Source organism: Anarhichas minor, unplaced genomic scaffold, assembly GCF_050575085.1.
Source record: "Anarhichas minor isolate MPS153535 unplaced genomic scaffold, ASM5057508v1 ptg000007l, whole genome shotgun sequence".
In the NCBI taxonomy this organism is placed as follows: domain Eukaryota; kingdom Metazoa; phylum Chordata; class Actinopteri; order Perciformes; family Anarhichadidae; genus Anarhichas; species Anarhichas minor.
The window spans coordinates 13,122,055-13,136,877 of record NW_027466453.1 but is presented as its reverse complement, the minus strand read 5'-3'; the positions used below and the strand labels follow the sequence as shown (position 1 = coordinate 13,136,877).

Below are 14,823 nucleotides of genomic sequence, written 5' to 3'. Positions count from 1 at the left end.
AGAATGTAGGCTGTAGGCATTATAAGACGGCAGTGTCAGTAAACTGATGTTTCTTACTTGTGTACAAAAAAATAGAGAAGTAAGGCCACTGAGGGTACTTTTTACCCGGCATTCCCGCTACTTTAGATTAATTAAACCTTCAAATCGTGATGATGACGATGCTGATGACACTGAGTGTGATGATGATGGTGATGACAAGAGCAAAACACATACACAGTACATACTAAAATATTTATAACCAGTATGTCCTCACAGAGGATTTAACTTTTTTTTTTTTTAAAACATTATATCTAAAAAAATATAATCACAATTCCAACCAATACAAAAGGCACTGTTGTGAGCCAATCCAGAGTTATATTTTCAGTACAATAAAAAAAGTCCTCGTCATGTTTTTTTTTTAATGCTGAGGATGAAGGGTGTGTGTGTCATGGTGGCACAAAGGCCACCGTGCAGAAAAAACGTCTATGATCTATGGTCTAAGATGTGATGGGTGTTGTACAGTCAGTGCTGAGGGCCGCGTCCTCAAGGCCTGGAGAGCTGTGTGTAAATGGGCTGCTGCTCCCAGTGTTGCGGACTGTGGGTCTGCGGCACAGAGGGCACCCCTGTGGTGTCGGCGATCGGGGTGTACATCGGCCTCTGGCTGGGGCTCATGTAGCTGAAGGTGGAGTACAGGCCGGAGCCCTGGCCAGCCGCATGGCTGTAGTAGGAGTTGGCCCCACCTTGGTGGTCTGAATAGTCATACTGTGCTCTTGTGATTGAGGGGTAAGAGGAGGTGCTGTAATGCTGCAGGTTGAAGGACCCATAGTTGACGTGCTGCGGGGAGCCCTGCTGCTCACTGTAGTGGCTGGGGCTCAGCTGTTCTGTCTTGATCTGGGTGGTTCTCTGTTGACCCTGCTGGCCTTGCTCTCCTCCTCCACCCAGGGTGGTCAGAGAGTGCTGCTGCTGCTGCTGCTGCTTGGACATCCAGGCGTGGGCCCCGACATTGGCCGCATGGCCGACTGAGGAGCTGCTAATGCCATAGCTGCCGGTGTAGCCAGCCTGGGCTGCTCCCGTCACTCCGGTGTGGCTGTGAGGTGGCAGGTACTGATCAAACTCATCAACATCAAAGCTGCCCATGTTGGAGATGACCTCGCTGCTCAGCTCGCCAATGTCCACAGCTCCAAAGTCGATGTTGAGCTGGCGACTGGTGCCCTCCTGCATGGGGCGAACCTCGCGCTTCAGGTCAACCTTGGTGGTGGGGAGGTCTGTCTTGGGGGTGGTTGGGGGTGTTGGTGGGCCCTGGGACTGACCTGGTTAGAGGAAAGGCAGAGTTAGCCTTGAAATCAAATGTACCTGCACGAGGCACTGGTGAATTGAAATACCAGTAGATTTGCAAACTGTTTAAGGAGGAGGAGTTTGTTGACACTATACTGACAGATATCTGCATCATGGCTCATAAAACACGAATCATTAATCACTAATCATTAACAGGTGTATGTTCAAGGCCCTAACAGCTTCTAAATATGAATAATGATTTCTACAAGCAGTGCCACAATTTTTTTCTTACCTGAATGCTCTCCTGGAGAGTGCACCTCGCCCAAACTTGAAGCTGGAGAATCGGCCTGCTGCAGCGCCTTAAAGATCGCAGTTGGAGAGATGTGGGTTTGCTCGCCGTCCTCGGGGTCGTTTTGCCCGTTCTTGACAGACTTTCTCCGCCTCGGCTGATATTTGTAGTCGGGGTGGTCCTTCTTATGCTGCACTCTCAAACGCTCAGCTTCTTCCACAAACGGGCGCTTCTCTGCTTCGTTGAGCAATCTGAAAATATCACAGAGAATTGTACATTCACATTAAAGGGTATTCAATTAACAACAAGCACAAAACAGAGTTGATTAATTACTGTAGGAGATGTGCAATTAACTGAATTATGGCATTGACTGTTTAAATATTAACTATCAAGAGAAGGCAGCTAAAATAAAAGTATGAGCATCCTAAGTCTAAACCACTTCTATAACCTACTCGAACATACAATTAAGAAAAATATCCAAAATCACAATAAGAAAACAGTAATTGAGAGAAATATAGTTTGAAATGCGTTCGTGAAATTCCCAGACAGATTGAAGAAGCTCTACGTAAAACAGCAGGCAGGTGGTGCATTTCATCGAAGAAATAGTGCGCTGCGCACAGCGGCGCGTAAAAACGCACAAGTGATTGCGAATGCAGAGCGAACCTACCTCCAAAGTTTGCCCAGGGTTTTGCTGAGTTCCGCGTTGTGCAAATGCGGGTATTGATCGGCCAGCTTCCTCCGTGCGGCTTGAGCCCAGACCATGAATGCATTCATGGGTCTTTTGACGTGAGGTTTGCTTTTACTTGAGCCGTTGACGCGCACCGGCATGGGCACCAGCGTCCAGTCGTAGCCCTTCAACACCTGGGACACCGCATCTCTGATACACACGGGGAACTTCTCTTCTTCGCCCTCTTTCTTGAAGTCTGGACTCAAGAGGAGGTGGTTGTCGGACGGCCGGGTGTTCTCAGTGTCCGAACTGGACCCGGACGGGCACGGTGAGCCTGCGGAGTCCTCAGACATGCTGGGGCTGGGAGCGTCAGAGTGACACTTCTCCTGTTCTTCTGTCATCTTGAGGTAAGGGTCGAGGAGATTCATGCGAAAAATTTAAACAACAGCTTCTCGCAGTAAAAAAAAATAAAAATAAAAAAAGGGAGAAAATCCTTCTTTCTAAATCCAAGCGCTGTGCCCAAAGACTGCAGTGACAGCCTGTGAGGGCGCACAGCTTGACTGGCAAACTTGAATCCTTTAAAGTCAACAAAAATGTCAAAAATAAAAGTTTTTGACGATCCTTCGACTTTTCAAAATTTCGCAGAGAAGAAGGGAGATTGCAAGTGATCGCCTTTCTAATGCTCAGCTTTGCAACTGTGACTTAAGAAGACATGTGAGTGAGAGGTCTACTACTCTTGGACGATTGCTGAAGAGTCTAGAGACTCAGGAGGCGAAGCCTGGATTTATGTTTGACGGCAAGGAAATGATTGGGGGAAACTTTTGGTAGGCGGAGACGTAATATGACTCGGCTGTGAAGAACTCGTGCAGTCAACAACAGCGAAACCCCAGTTAGAGTAGGAAAGAGATTTTTTCCCCCCCTTATAATCCTTGGTTTCACTTACATTTTAGGTATTACAAAAAGTTAAATGTTAAATGTTAAACAGTACACCCTCTGACAAAAAAAGTAGGGCTATCATTACAAATCATAACTACTAAATGTTACAATAATGTGAAGGATTAATATTAATATTACAGTGATATCAAGCTATATAAAAATATAAAAAAGACAAAAAAACGTCCTCTGCATTTTCTTTGATTACAGACACAAAATCACCATTGGTCCAATCCTCACTTGTACTGCTCGAAGTATAAATACATTGGAATTGCAGTTCTTCTAGTTTTTCTTGGTTATATACTTTTTTTTCTCTTTCTTTTTTTTTACAGAACGTACCGGAACATTTGCATATTTTTTACAACGTGTCCCCAGATTGACGAGTCACTTGCTTTGCCAACTAAATGTCTAAAAATCTTTGAGTTGAGGTTTCTTTGCAGGCACAATAGTCAGCTGTTTGTATGAGATATGAGATATTGGATACCTGTTTGGTTGATTTATACATTAGAACAGTTCTCATTTGAAAACGAGTGACGTTTTTAATCGCATATTTTATAACTCTTGTTTTCGGAAGAATGCGGGCAGTTGCGTTGTGTCTGTTGCACAGAGACATTTGAGTCTGTAAGAAGCTGTTGCTGAGCCGCATCCCCGTCACCTCTCAGCTCTGCGCAGTGACCACATGGACCAATAGGGGGAGACAGCAGTCCAGAAACTTGAGAGGAAAGATTCCTCTGATTCCTGCAAAGATTCAGACGTAGTAAGAGAGTAATACAAAACATATTTCAAAATTAAAGTTGCCACTCTACATTTTCGTTTTAGGCCTTCCTCTTTCCAGCAGACGGTTTATTAGTGATAGTACGGTTTACAGTACAAAACATGTGGCTTTAAACACGTTTCTTATTACAAAGAATCAACAAGTGACATGGCTGTATCTCCCATTTCATCCATAACGTCTTTACATAAATACTTTTTTTTTAGAAAGGTTGAAGATTACTATTTAGATTCATGATTTAAATTACTGGTGGTATAATGATTGGTGGTTTCTAATTTGCAACTGCATGCAATTCTAATCTCGTTTTCTATGAACATATGGATCTATGCGAATAACTTTAACAATAACAATACTAACAATGATACTTACATTAGTAATAATCATAATAATAATGTTAATCATGATGGTGTTATTTTACCGATAATGTACAAGTGCATAAAGATATTTAAAATGGTGTTATATTTAATATATCTGAAGTTGTCCTCAGTCAACGCAAACCATTTCAATATAAAGTCTGTGAAAAAGCGGATCAAAACAAACGTGTCTCAACACTAAAATCTGCTTTGCTGGATTTGTTCCAACACTTGTTTTCGGTGGACAAAGGACACTTTGTTGAGAGAGTTCAGTCACTATAATCCATGTATACCATTTTAGAAACCAAATCCGACTGGTGTTAGTTATGAGTCGACATGTAGTCTTGAAAACGTTGAGAGTTTTCTATTTTTATCACAACCTTGGTTTAGCAATCAATTGGTCAGAAGTAAAGCAACTTTAATAGTTGTGTGAATATGGAATCATTAAGAATATCATTATGCTCACACATTGAATGTGGCTGATAGAAATATAAAATACTTGTCGCACTTTTTCATGAAACAGTCTGGTCAAATCCGTTCCCTTGTTGATTCTGTATTAATCCCAGAAGAGGTGAAAAAGAAGCTGGTGAGCTACAGTCCACGACTTTAAATCTGTAAGACAATTTAGATGAAGATTGTGTGAAGTCATCTTCAAAATATAAAGAATATATTCCAAATATAAAATAATGTCTTTGTATCTTATTAACATGTGTCACATGTCATAGATTTCATTAGAATATGTTTGTTTCAGTCTTTGTCAGCAGTCAGTGCCTTTCATTGATAGGAATAAATGCCATGAATATCATCTTTCTCTAAAAAGAGGGCAGTGGTTCAAGGTTTCCTGTGAAAGCCTTTCAGTCTGTCTTGACCCTGACATGTTCATTAAAAACAGCCTAATGTGCATGTCATATGTACCTGCTTGTTCTGCCCCTTGTCTTATTGGTTGACTTAGAGGTTGTGCAGACAGCTCTGTCAGCTCCCCTGCATACAGCTAGATAAAATACAATAAAAAAAATGTTCTTTTTCCAAAAGTGTACGTTGGTGTGAAACAAAGTGGAGTGGAAAAACTAAAGGATTGTAAGTTGTTTTTGTTTCATGGGCAGTTAATGGTTATAATTATGTTGATTTTGTAACACTTCAAAGTGACCTGATTCTCTGTACTTGGACTAAAATCCTTGATCTATTTCCCTCAATGAAGTTAAACTTCTCAGACCTCTCTTAGGGTTTCAGCCCACGCCATGCAGCTGTAGGCTACTGGCAGTCTCATACTTTTGCTTGTACAAACCGACACACTACCTCTCATCAGAGGGAAACTATTTGATGTCATTTTCAGTGTTTGAGCTGAGCTGCTGCCATTTGAGATTGCTGGTCTCAACATGCAGAGGAGGAAACCCAGTGATGGCTAACACAGAGGCATCAGAGGTGTGGTCGGGCATGTTCGCGCCTCCACGGTGCTGACTGCAGAAGGTTTGAGGTGCCCTGCAGACAAGGGAGGGGGACGCAGATCCTCAGGGGCCAGGCTCGCAGCTTACATGGAATACCCGCCTGCAGGCTGAGCAGGTCTTGGGAAACTTCTCAGCTTGACTTCGAGCCATGGCGTCAAAATTTTGAGTCAAACACTGGGGGTAAACTGCCAAGTCATGTCTTCCACCTCTCCGAGCTCTCTCAGATTCCACTGCAAATGTTTGAGCAGACCGCCTCTCTTTTTAAAGCGTGTTGGTGTGTTGCCTTTGAAGAGTGTTTGACAAAACAATTGAATCAAAAGAAGGAATACAGCATGTGTTGCATTTTGTATTTATTTTATTTAAGGAAAGGTTTGATTCAGTGCCCTGTGCAGGAATGTATAGAATTTCAACCAAATACAGTAGTTAGTTAAAAAGGGAACCATGATTCAGCATTCATCAGGCTGTGTGGAGAACTTGTAAAATGCTGAGATCCATTAGACATGTTGCAAGAGCAAGAAGTGCATTCAATCCTTTGATTCATTTATCTGCCGTGAGGGATTGGAAGACTTCACAGAGTGACACATACTGTGGCAGAGGTACGCAGCAGAGGCAGAGGTGGCTTCAGCCGCTCACAACAGACGTAACACCTGTCTGAGACTTTCCACAACTAGTGCCAACTGCCCCAGACATGGCAGCAGACTGCGACAGGGAGAACTGAGATAATCCTGTCGGCGAACTATCTGAACTTTTGCTTTCCGGACGCTTCCTCTGTTGGTTCTCATCGAAATGGCAGTTTGTTTGTTCATTCTTGAAAAGTCCAGGCCAATTTTGGTTGCAGAACTGTACCCTTGCCCACTGTCAGCCAAGGTCTTGTGGGGATGGACGCGCTGCGCCAGGTGTCTGCCGAACCAGATCAGAGCATTTTGGCCACGGGCAACTGTTGACTCATGGCATTTTGCAAAGGATAACTGTGCCATTATTAATTGACCTGGCAGTTGCCACCTCCATCATCAGGTCAGATAACACAGGATATAGCTCAGCTGTGCCACCAAGGAAGTCCAACTGGGAAACAAATTCTGGCCTTCACCCCTGTGACCAGCAGTGTGTGATCATTGCTGCTGCACGCTTTCTTGTATATCTTCTCCTTTCTCCGGCCTCCTCTGCAGATAGTGCTACTGTAATCCCAGCCTTATCAGCTCCTGGCTTTTAGTAAACTCAAACACCTTGGGCACCCATTGATAGGGTATCTGCAGGGAAGGAAATACACGCTGATCTGGGAAAGCAGTGAAATCTAAAGTTCTTGATAAACATCATCAGCGTTGGATAGGTGCCACGATTGAGTCTTAGTTTTATGCTATCATCAAGCAAAAACCACGATAAAACAACGTAATTCACGAGTATAAATGTTTCTCTTGCCGTTTGTTTTGTCTTGTTAAAACCTTGAGGAGCTGCTTGCATGAAATCCTAATATTCACCCTCCAACCTTTCCAACAGCACGCTTGAAAAGCACATCCAATATTGAGCTCTGCTGAGTGACAACATGGTAGCCTCCATGCCTTCAGGTAAAGTGACCTCTGAGTCAGTTCAAATGACAATGAAATGCTATAAAAGCAGAGCGTGATCTCTGCAGGTCACTCTCCAGCATTTCCAATAATAGGGCCTGACCTGTAATTATGTCCGAATAACAATGGCTCATTCTCAGAGTGCCGACAAAATGTTATGACATTACCTGTTTTGTTTTTTTCAGAGGAAAATAACAATCTTTCTGTTGCAATTGAAAAGTTAAACTTCATAAGCACTAAAACACAAGCTTGCTGAAGTAAATACACGGTCTGGTATGACCAGTCATATCTTGGGGGGCTACTGTTAGCAAACAGCTATTGCTGTGTTACTGAGTCATTTTTCCGACTTTCTCTACTTTTTCTAGCTTCTCACACAGATTTCAACCACATTTTTTTTCCAGAGCGGAATGAAAGACCTGGTTTGAGCAAAGTCCATCCATCTGCTGAGGTGCATGTGGTTGAAAAAGCTAGTAAGTTGACCTTAAGTTAAGATTCTCTTTTAGTCACCGTTACCAAGAACGACAATGTCATTGTATGCCTAGAATGTAGTTATCAAAGAAACTCTTCTCATAAAATTTGGGAAATTAAATGAAATACAACAAGTCATTATGCTGTAATTGCCACTTGTGGCCACAGAGGCCGCTGTTCTGCAAAAATTGAATAGTCCCGCTTTAAGATGTTGATGTTGATACGAACAACCTCCTTACCACTATAATCACAAGAGATTTAATGAAATATGTCTCAGACATAATTAGGTGATTTGTAGTTGCTTTATGATTGTGTTTCTCCATGCATGACCCATATAAACATTATCATCGTACGGATACCAGACTTCATGTTTAGGTAGCTTTAGGCAGAAATGCGGTGCAAGTTGTGAAACTCTCTTCCGTCATGGATTCTTGCATGGTTGTGTCTGGAGCGTTTAGTGCTGAGTCAGACTGGCTGACAGTACTATAGCAGCTCCCTGGCACCGCTAGACATGAAAAGTCCCATCCGCGGCTCTGGATGATGTCAGTGTGGCACCTCTGCCTGCACACAGAGACACTTTTCACAAAGAACCTGTATGTGCTCGGGTCTGGTCTACGTAATGGAACATTCAGCCCTCCTCCCCGCCTACCTGTTTCTATGATCAGGTGAAAATGAGACATGTCGTCTGCAGTATCATAACCTAAAAATAAACTCCAATGCGTTTCACTACTTCCCCTTGACATTCCTGTCATCTGCTCTTGTTTAAATCCTTATTTCCCATTTCCCACATGAACATTTTTAGCTCAGTAGGCTCATATTTGATTATCCTAATGAAATTGAAACATCTACAATTTAAATACATTGAAATACTTCCATTTAGAAAACACCCACATTGCTCTATTTCACAAATCCCCGGTGTCATGTTTTTTTTGTCACAGTTCTACTCCCCTTTCTCTTGTTTCATTATCCTCCCACCTTAACCAGGTCCTTTCAGCAGGGCTCATTAGTTGGGACGACCGATGAAAAGGGCCATTCTTCCTACACAGTCACTGTGATACTAGAAATACGGAGTTAATGAAAGAGTGATGATATCTAATCACCTTCCAGAGGATAGCACCTGCATCAGAGCCAATACCCAAACCTCTGCTGAACGCTCACAAATGGATGGCCTACAGATGTACTTCCTCTGTTCAGCAGTGACCACGGTTATACCTTTGAAATCACTTGTTTCAGGGGAAATGGGAATATCTTGTGTGGTCAAGCAGATCCAGTCCTCTTAGGTGTTTCCACTGGGGATTTCAGTATTAGACCGCGGCAATGAGATTAATACGTTTAGAAAGGGCAAGGGTGAAATGAACAATGGCATACTTCAAGGGCTTTAAACAGTGTCTTCTTACAATGGGGAAAGCCAGGTCTATTCTTGATAAATCCTATTTCAGGGCAAAGGAAAAAGAGAAGGTCAACAAACTGCATTTAGTGATTGTCGACTGTATGTACACAATTTTAATTCCTCATGTGAATTTAAATTTTGACAATGGGTCAAAGTTTTATCCTATTTAAGGACTGGTTGAGCAAACATGGCAGGCACATTTTTGTTCAGAAACAAGAAAGCCATTGACTTCCAATGTCTTCCAATTATATTTCTATAGGTTCTCTTTATGATATTCAGAGATAGCAGCAGACAGCTATTGTCCATGTAAAGATATCGTGGAGTAATGGCGACATGAGCAGAGAATGATGTCACTCTCCTTCTGTGTGTGTTGTTATCCGAGCTATATCCATTCTTTGTTTACATAGTCGGGCCTGCCGCATGTGCTTTTAGTGCATGGGCATGTATGTGAGCGTGCCCCACCAGCTAGCTCATGGCAGTTGCTCTGCACTGTGCTTCTCCACCCAGGATAATTTTTTAAGATTGGAGTCAAGCATGAGTCAACACAATTTAAAATCAAACTTTTCAGCTATTTTCCAGCTGAGTTGTATGTATTCTGTCACTTTTGTATTAGTAGGAATCCCTAAAAATAGGGACTTTGTCTTCACTATCGCCACCCTTACATATTTTCATATCTTTAATTCCTCTTTTTTTGCCGTCTTATGATCACTTCGCAGCATATTATTCAGGGGCCAGACGTGTAGACAGGGAGAGACGTTAGGCATAATATGTGCCAAGTATAACACAGTGCTCAGGGCTGTGTGTGTGTGTGTGTGTGTGTGTGTGTGTCTCCCCTCGCTCCTTCCTCCAGCTCCTTTCGGATGCTCCTGTGTTCAGGCTGGCTCGACCGCAGCAGGGAAGCTCCATCTAATTGGAGTGGCCCAGCGGTGGTGGCCCCAAACCTCCGGGAGCCAAGCTCGTGCATTCTAATGTTACACTCGAAGGAAATTGTCCTCCACTATTTCCTGAGATCCAATATTTGAGCAGCTTGGTTACCATTCCTGGTGGGAGAAAGAAAACTGTAGCTAGATTTGCTGCAGAGCTCAGTGGTGTCCTGTCTGTGATAAGCTGTGTCCTGGTACTGTGTGGTGAGTTTACCACAGGTTAGTTAGCTGGCAAACCCCCGGGTTATTGACCCGGTGTCATTATGAATGGAGGGATGTTTGGAGGAGAGTCAATAGGAATTAATAATAATGGATCATTTGGATAATCACAAAATTTGCCTGTTGAATGGAACTACAGCATGTTTAATAAGCTCTTCTGACATACAGTTTTTACTAGCCATTAAAAAATGTCCACAACAAAGCTATGATGTTCAGACCAACTATTTATATCTTCTCATTCACTTCAATGAACAAACCCCGACATGGAGATCTCTGGCACAAAAAAAACGCAGGGTTGTGCAGTAAAAAAGTCAAACCAGACTCACTGTTTGCCGCAACACAATCATTGTTGATTGCGCACGCCAAACAAATACGTGCAATCTCGCATTCATGGTCGATAATTTCACAACATGAATGAGGAATTCTGCCTTTACCTCGCAATCATTGACGCAGACGATACAATGACTTTCCAGAGCTGTAACATCTTCATGGTTTTATAAACTGCTGAGTAGTGTTTTTGATGTCTGATAAACCTAAAAAACTCATGGATGTGTTATTTGAACTGGACTTCCTGGATTGAATTTCATCTTCTTGATGATACGTGTAACAACACACCCACACAAATACACTGCTATGTTTGGCCTGACTGCCCTCAAAACAATGTGTCTAAATAATCTCACTATTCTGACAACAGAAGAAATGATTTTAACCGCTTAGACACTGTCCATCTCTGGAAAATCAACCACGCTCTCATTGTTTCCTTTGGATTTATCACTGTATTCATAGGGTAGACTTTGAATAGTGACTCAGGTGTGTGGTTTCAATTGTCATTGGTGAAAGCAGATGGCGGCTCTTACTTTGAGTCTAGGAAGTTCAGAGAGATGTATTTGCACAAAGATGAGGTTTTGTTTGTCCCGTTCTCACAGCTTACGCTCAGTCTGGGCGACAAACAGCCTCTGACTCATCAAACAGGTTATCAGGAAGCCGTGACCCTCTTATCGCACCGCCGTGCACACGCTGTAATTAAAAATCTAGAGTTACCTGCAGCACCTACACCTCAGCGCACTCCTGTGGCCTGAAACTGTGGCTCCAGCGCACCTTAGTTTGGTTGAAGTTGCTCACTGAGGCCTAACTCTTTAATAATGGGTGTCTATACAGAAGGACGTGCAGATGGCAAACCCAGGGAAGGAGCAGATGAAGTCTATTGGGGAAGTGTAAAGTTTGGTCAGTAAACCCAATCCAAGTCTCTTGGGTCGCCACTTAAAGTTGTGCATGAGAACAGGAAGGAAAAGGAACACCTCTGCATGTTTCTCACCAGCCTAAAGATCACAAGCCAAGGGGGGGAGAGGGTGCGACACAAGACGCCTGCAGTTCCACTGGGGGCTTTGATTTACAGTTAAAGGTGAAGGCTAATGATGAGGAAAAACAACAACATGGAAACATGACAGAGAATATGAGATGGAAGAGACAGGAGAGCAGCATTTCACTTGAGCTGAGGGAAGACAATTTAAGTATCAGAATCAAGATAATAAGCACTGCCATTTGGCCTTGAGTTGGCATTTGGTTTTATTTGTGGTAACCAGACTGGATCTACAGAATTACATGTTCTGATTGTTAACACATCTAACTGTTTTAATACACTCAGGAGCCAAAATGTAGGTGAGCATTAAGGTGAAAATGTTTTAGGTGTGACAAGGGATAATCTTTGTCTTCGGCGGTGACGGGACATACACAGGCACCTCCTCAACAGGCGCCAGCTGATTTTTATCGTTGAAAACTGACTCCGCTTCCCAAACCTCTTTACTCTCTGGGGTTCTGCATAAATTTCCTATTGACAGAAATGATAACAGTTCATTCTGTATCAGCTTATTCCAAATCTACCATCAACAGTCCCAGTTAGGAAGCTTATATCTCTGCTTTAATACAACCGTGTTGTTTTTATGAAAATAAATATTTGTAAGATTTTTAAAAAACGACAATCTATTGGACTTTATGAACTGGCACTTCATTAAGTACTTCCACCAGAACCTTTTGGATTAGAATCGCCAATCAAATGGGACAAATAATTAAATAAATAAATTATAGTTTGTGTAGACCATAGTGAATATAATGTGGAATTTGCCCAGCGATTTGCCCACTGATCTAACAACAAATATATTTTGTTTGTGTTGTTTCTTATTAATTTTCATTCTTTAATAGAGTTCAGTGTTACTAACCTTGGCTCCAGGGTTCTTCAAGGCAATATAAACAACATTAATAATCCATATCAATGATACAGCATTCAGATAAAAGTTGTTTATTTGTTATGGCAACATTTTTATTTTCTTAAAACGGGCCGCTTATGAATATTTATCAGCTAACGGTTAATGTAATCCTTTTACTGTACTTGCCTGGCATCCTGTCGTGTGCTGAGTGAAATCTGGATTCCATCAAGGCCTGTGTAGTGCAATACTCAAAATCCACTCAAAAGTGAATTACTTTCTTTTCTTTTTTTAAATCAGACCTTCATGACATTCAACAGTAACAGGCTCATATCCTTTTTGGAGGACTCCACAGTGTTAATGATAGGCCATTTGATTGTAGGCCGGTAGTTGCAGACCAGATATTGCCCTGCAGGCTGTAACAGATATGATGGATCTCAGGGCCTTACTCCAAACATTGAGGTTTGGCTGATCTACAGGGTGCCAATGCGGGTTAAACCTGCTTTCACACATTGGGAGAGACTGCAAAAGCAGTGCCAATTACATAATAAGGATCTCATCCATGTACAGCCACCCCACATGACAGCTAGTCTTTTTCTCTTATTATATTATTATCACCTTGGGAGTTAAGTGATGGTTTGGCATTATTGTACTGTAAATTGGTTAAATGTGGACACAAGTGTCTCATATGAGGCTGCACAAGAACTCTTTAAGGATGCCAGTTAGCACTTCTAGTTCTATTCTGAACAATTGAAGTGTTATTTATTTTTTAGGGACATATGTACTACAACTTCTACATCACTGTGGGGGTTGTCATCTGCACAATTCAGTTCATTGTAGAGAAGTGCGGTTCTTGTTTTGATTAGGTTTTATGATATAACTGATGTCGATGTTTGAGGAGTACTATTTTTGAAATAGATTAAATATGGCTTTTAACTCGTCATATAAAAAAATAAGAATAACCCAAAAGAGCTATGTCAATGTAATATTAAGGAAAGTCATGTTTACATAAGAATTGTTTCAAAAATGTCATATGAAGACAAGAAGGTTTTTGTTCATGCACAATATGGTTTGACTTTCACGCAAAATGACATGCTATCTATTGGCCTATAAATGGTCTATGAAATCATGAAACTCTATATTCTGTTCTGTTGACTTTCACAGAAGGGACTTGATCTACAAAAGTCTGTAATCAAAGGAAATACAGACACAGACTAACGTCTCAGTCCCTGTCTGTGCCAGCTTTCTGAGCCAAGAACAGGGGAAACAAAGCAGGGCACAGAATAACGATGAGGTCCTCGAGGCTGAGGCACGCAGCCGCCAGATGAAGTTTACTTAACTGATCCGACCATAAAATCCAGAGTTTGATTAGCGAGGCTGCCTGAAGCAGTCACATTAGCCAAAGGAAGCCTAATCATCATCATCATTGCTGGACTCTTCATTTCACCTCCCTGTTGCGCTGGACTCAGTGCACTGGCCCCATTCCATTACTGTTTTTTCTTTCTTTCTGCCAGCATCACTATACAACTGTTGTAGTGTCCTTTCCAAAATCAAAGTCATAAAAAATGGCTTTGCCTTCAATGCTCTGCACCACCTCTTTCCTCTTCTCCTCCTCCCCCCGCCGCCCTAAAGCTGTCAGCCTCGGCTGCCGTTCCCCTGAGGGCAAATCCAGCCTATGAAATCTCACAGCCAGTCACTCAGCCAGACAACTGCAGGCTGGACAGCTCTCGCGGTCTATCACGCTGCCATACGGTTTCTATAACACTCAACAACTGATCGCCATTTTACAGTTGTCTCGCCAATTATTGCTTGTCCTTTGCAAAATGTGAGGGATTGCATATGAACGAGTACAATACTCTTAAAACCAGCAGCAGATGTGTGTGCACAGGCTGCCTCGGTGAGACGGGTCAGTGAAGTTGCCGCTTGAGACTTTGATATCAACAGTCTTGCTGCCATGAAAACATGTATGAAATAAATGTATCAGTAAGCTGATAAATCATTGTGTGCCTGTTTCAACTAACATGGGGTTTTGTTTTCAACCTTCATAGTCCATGGCCCCTCGTGCTTGTTGGCCCCGTGGACCTACTTTAAGAAATGTTGCCGGTACCAACATCTCGAGAAACAAAGGCCGGGCAACTAGGATAAAACCCAAATTGTAAGAAATCATAGTTTTCCCAATCTCCGTTTCATCTCTTTGATGGCACTTATGGCAATAAGCAGTAATTGCAGGTGTGTTTTTAGATCTCCCTTTCCAAAGATAGCTGCTTGTGATTTTTCCCAGTCAGTAAGACTGCAAAGGCAAAGCCTTTCATCAATGGGCTACAGGCTCAATCACCATTGTGTTACA

General features: G+C 42.3%; 1 protein-coding gene across 1 annotated transcript; it reads right to left on the bottom strand.

The window, feature by feature from the left end:
• Positions 1 to 522: 522 nt before the first annotated feature.
• On the bottom strand, positions 523 to 3,333 carry LOC142944803 (transcription factor Sox-9-like). Its single transcript, XM_076085939.1, has 3 exons — positions 2,211 to 3,333; positions 1,547 to 1,794; positions 523 to 1,289 (listed from the first exon to the last, which is right to left on the bottom strand). The coding sequence occupies exons 1-3, from the start codon at positions 2,636 to 2,638 to the stop codon at positions 523 to 525; spliced, it is 1,443 nt and encodes a 480-aa protein (XP_075942054.1). The 5' UTR covers positions 2,639 to 3,333.
• Between the last annotated feature and the right edge of the window lie 11,490 nt (positions 3,334 to 14,823).

Bases quoted from the DNA above. Each gene is read 5' to 3' on its own strand.
- LOC142944803 (XM_076085939.1), bottom strand. From the start codon at position 2,638: ATGAATCTCCTCGACCCTTACCTCAAGATGACAGAAGAACAGGAGAAG. The intron at 1,795-2,210 runs GTAGGTTCGCTC...TGATATTTTCAG, and splicing joins ACCCTGGGCAAACTTTGGAG to ATTGCTCAACGAAGCAGAGA. The intron at 1,290-1,546 runs GTAAGAAAAAAA...TCCTCTAACCAG, and splicing joins CTCTCCAGGAGAGCATTCAG to GTCAGTCCCAGGGCCCACCA.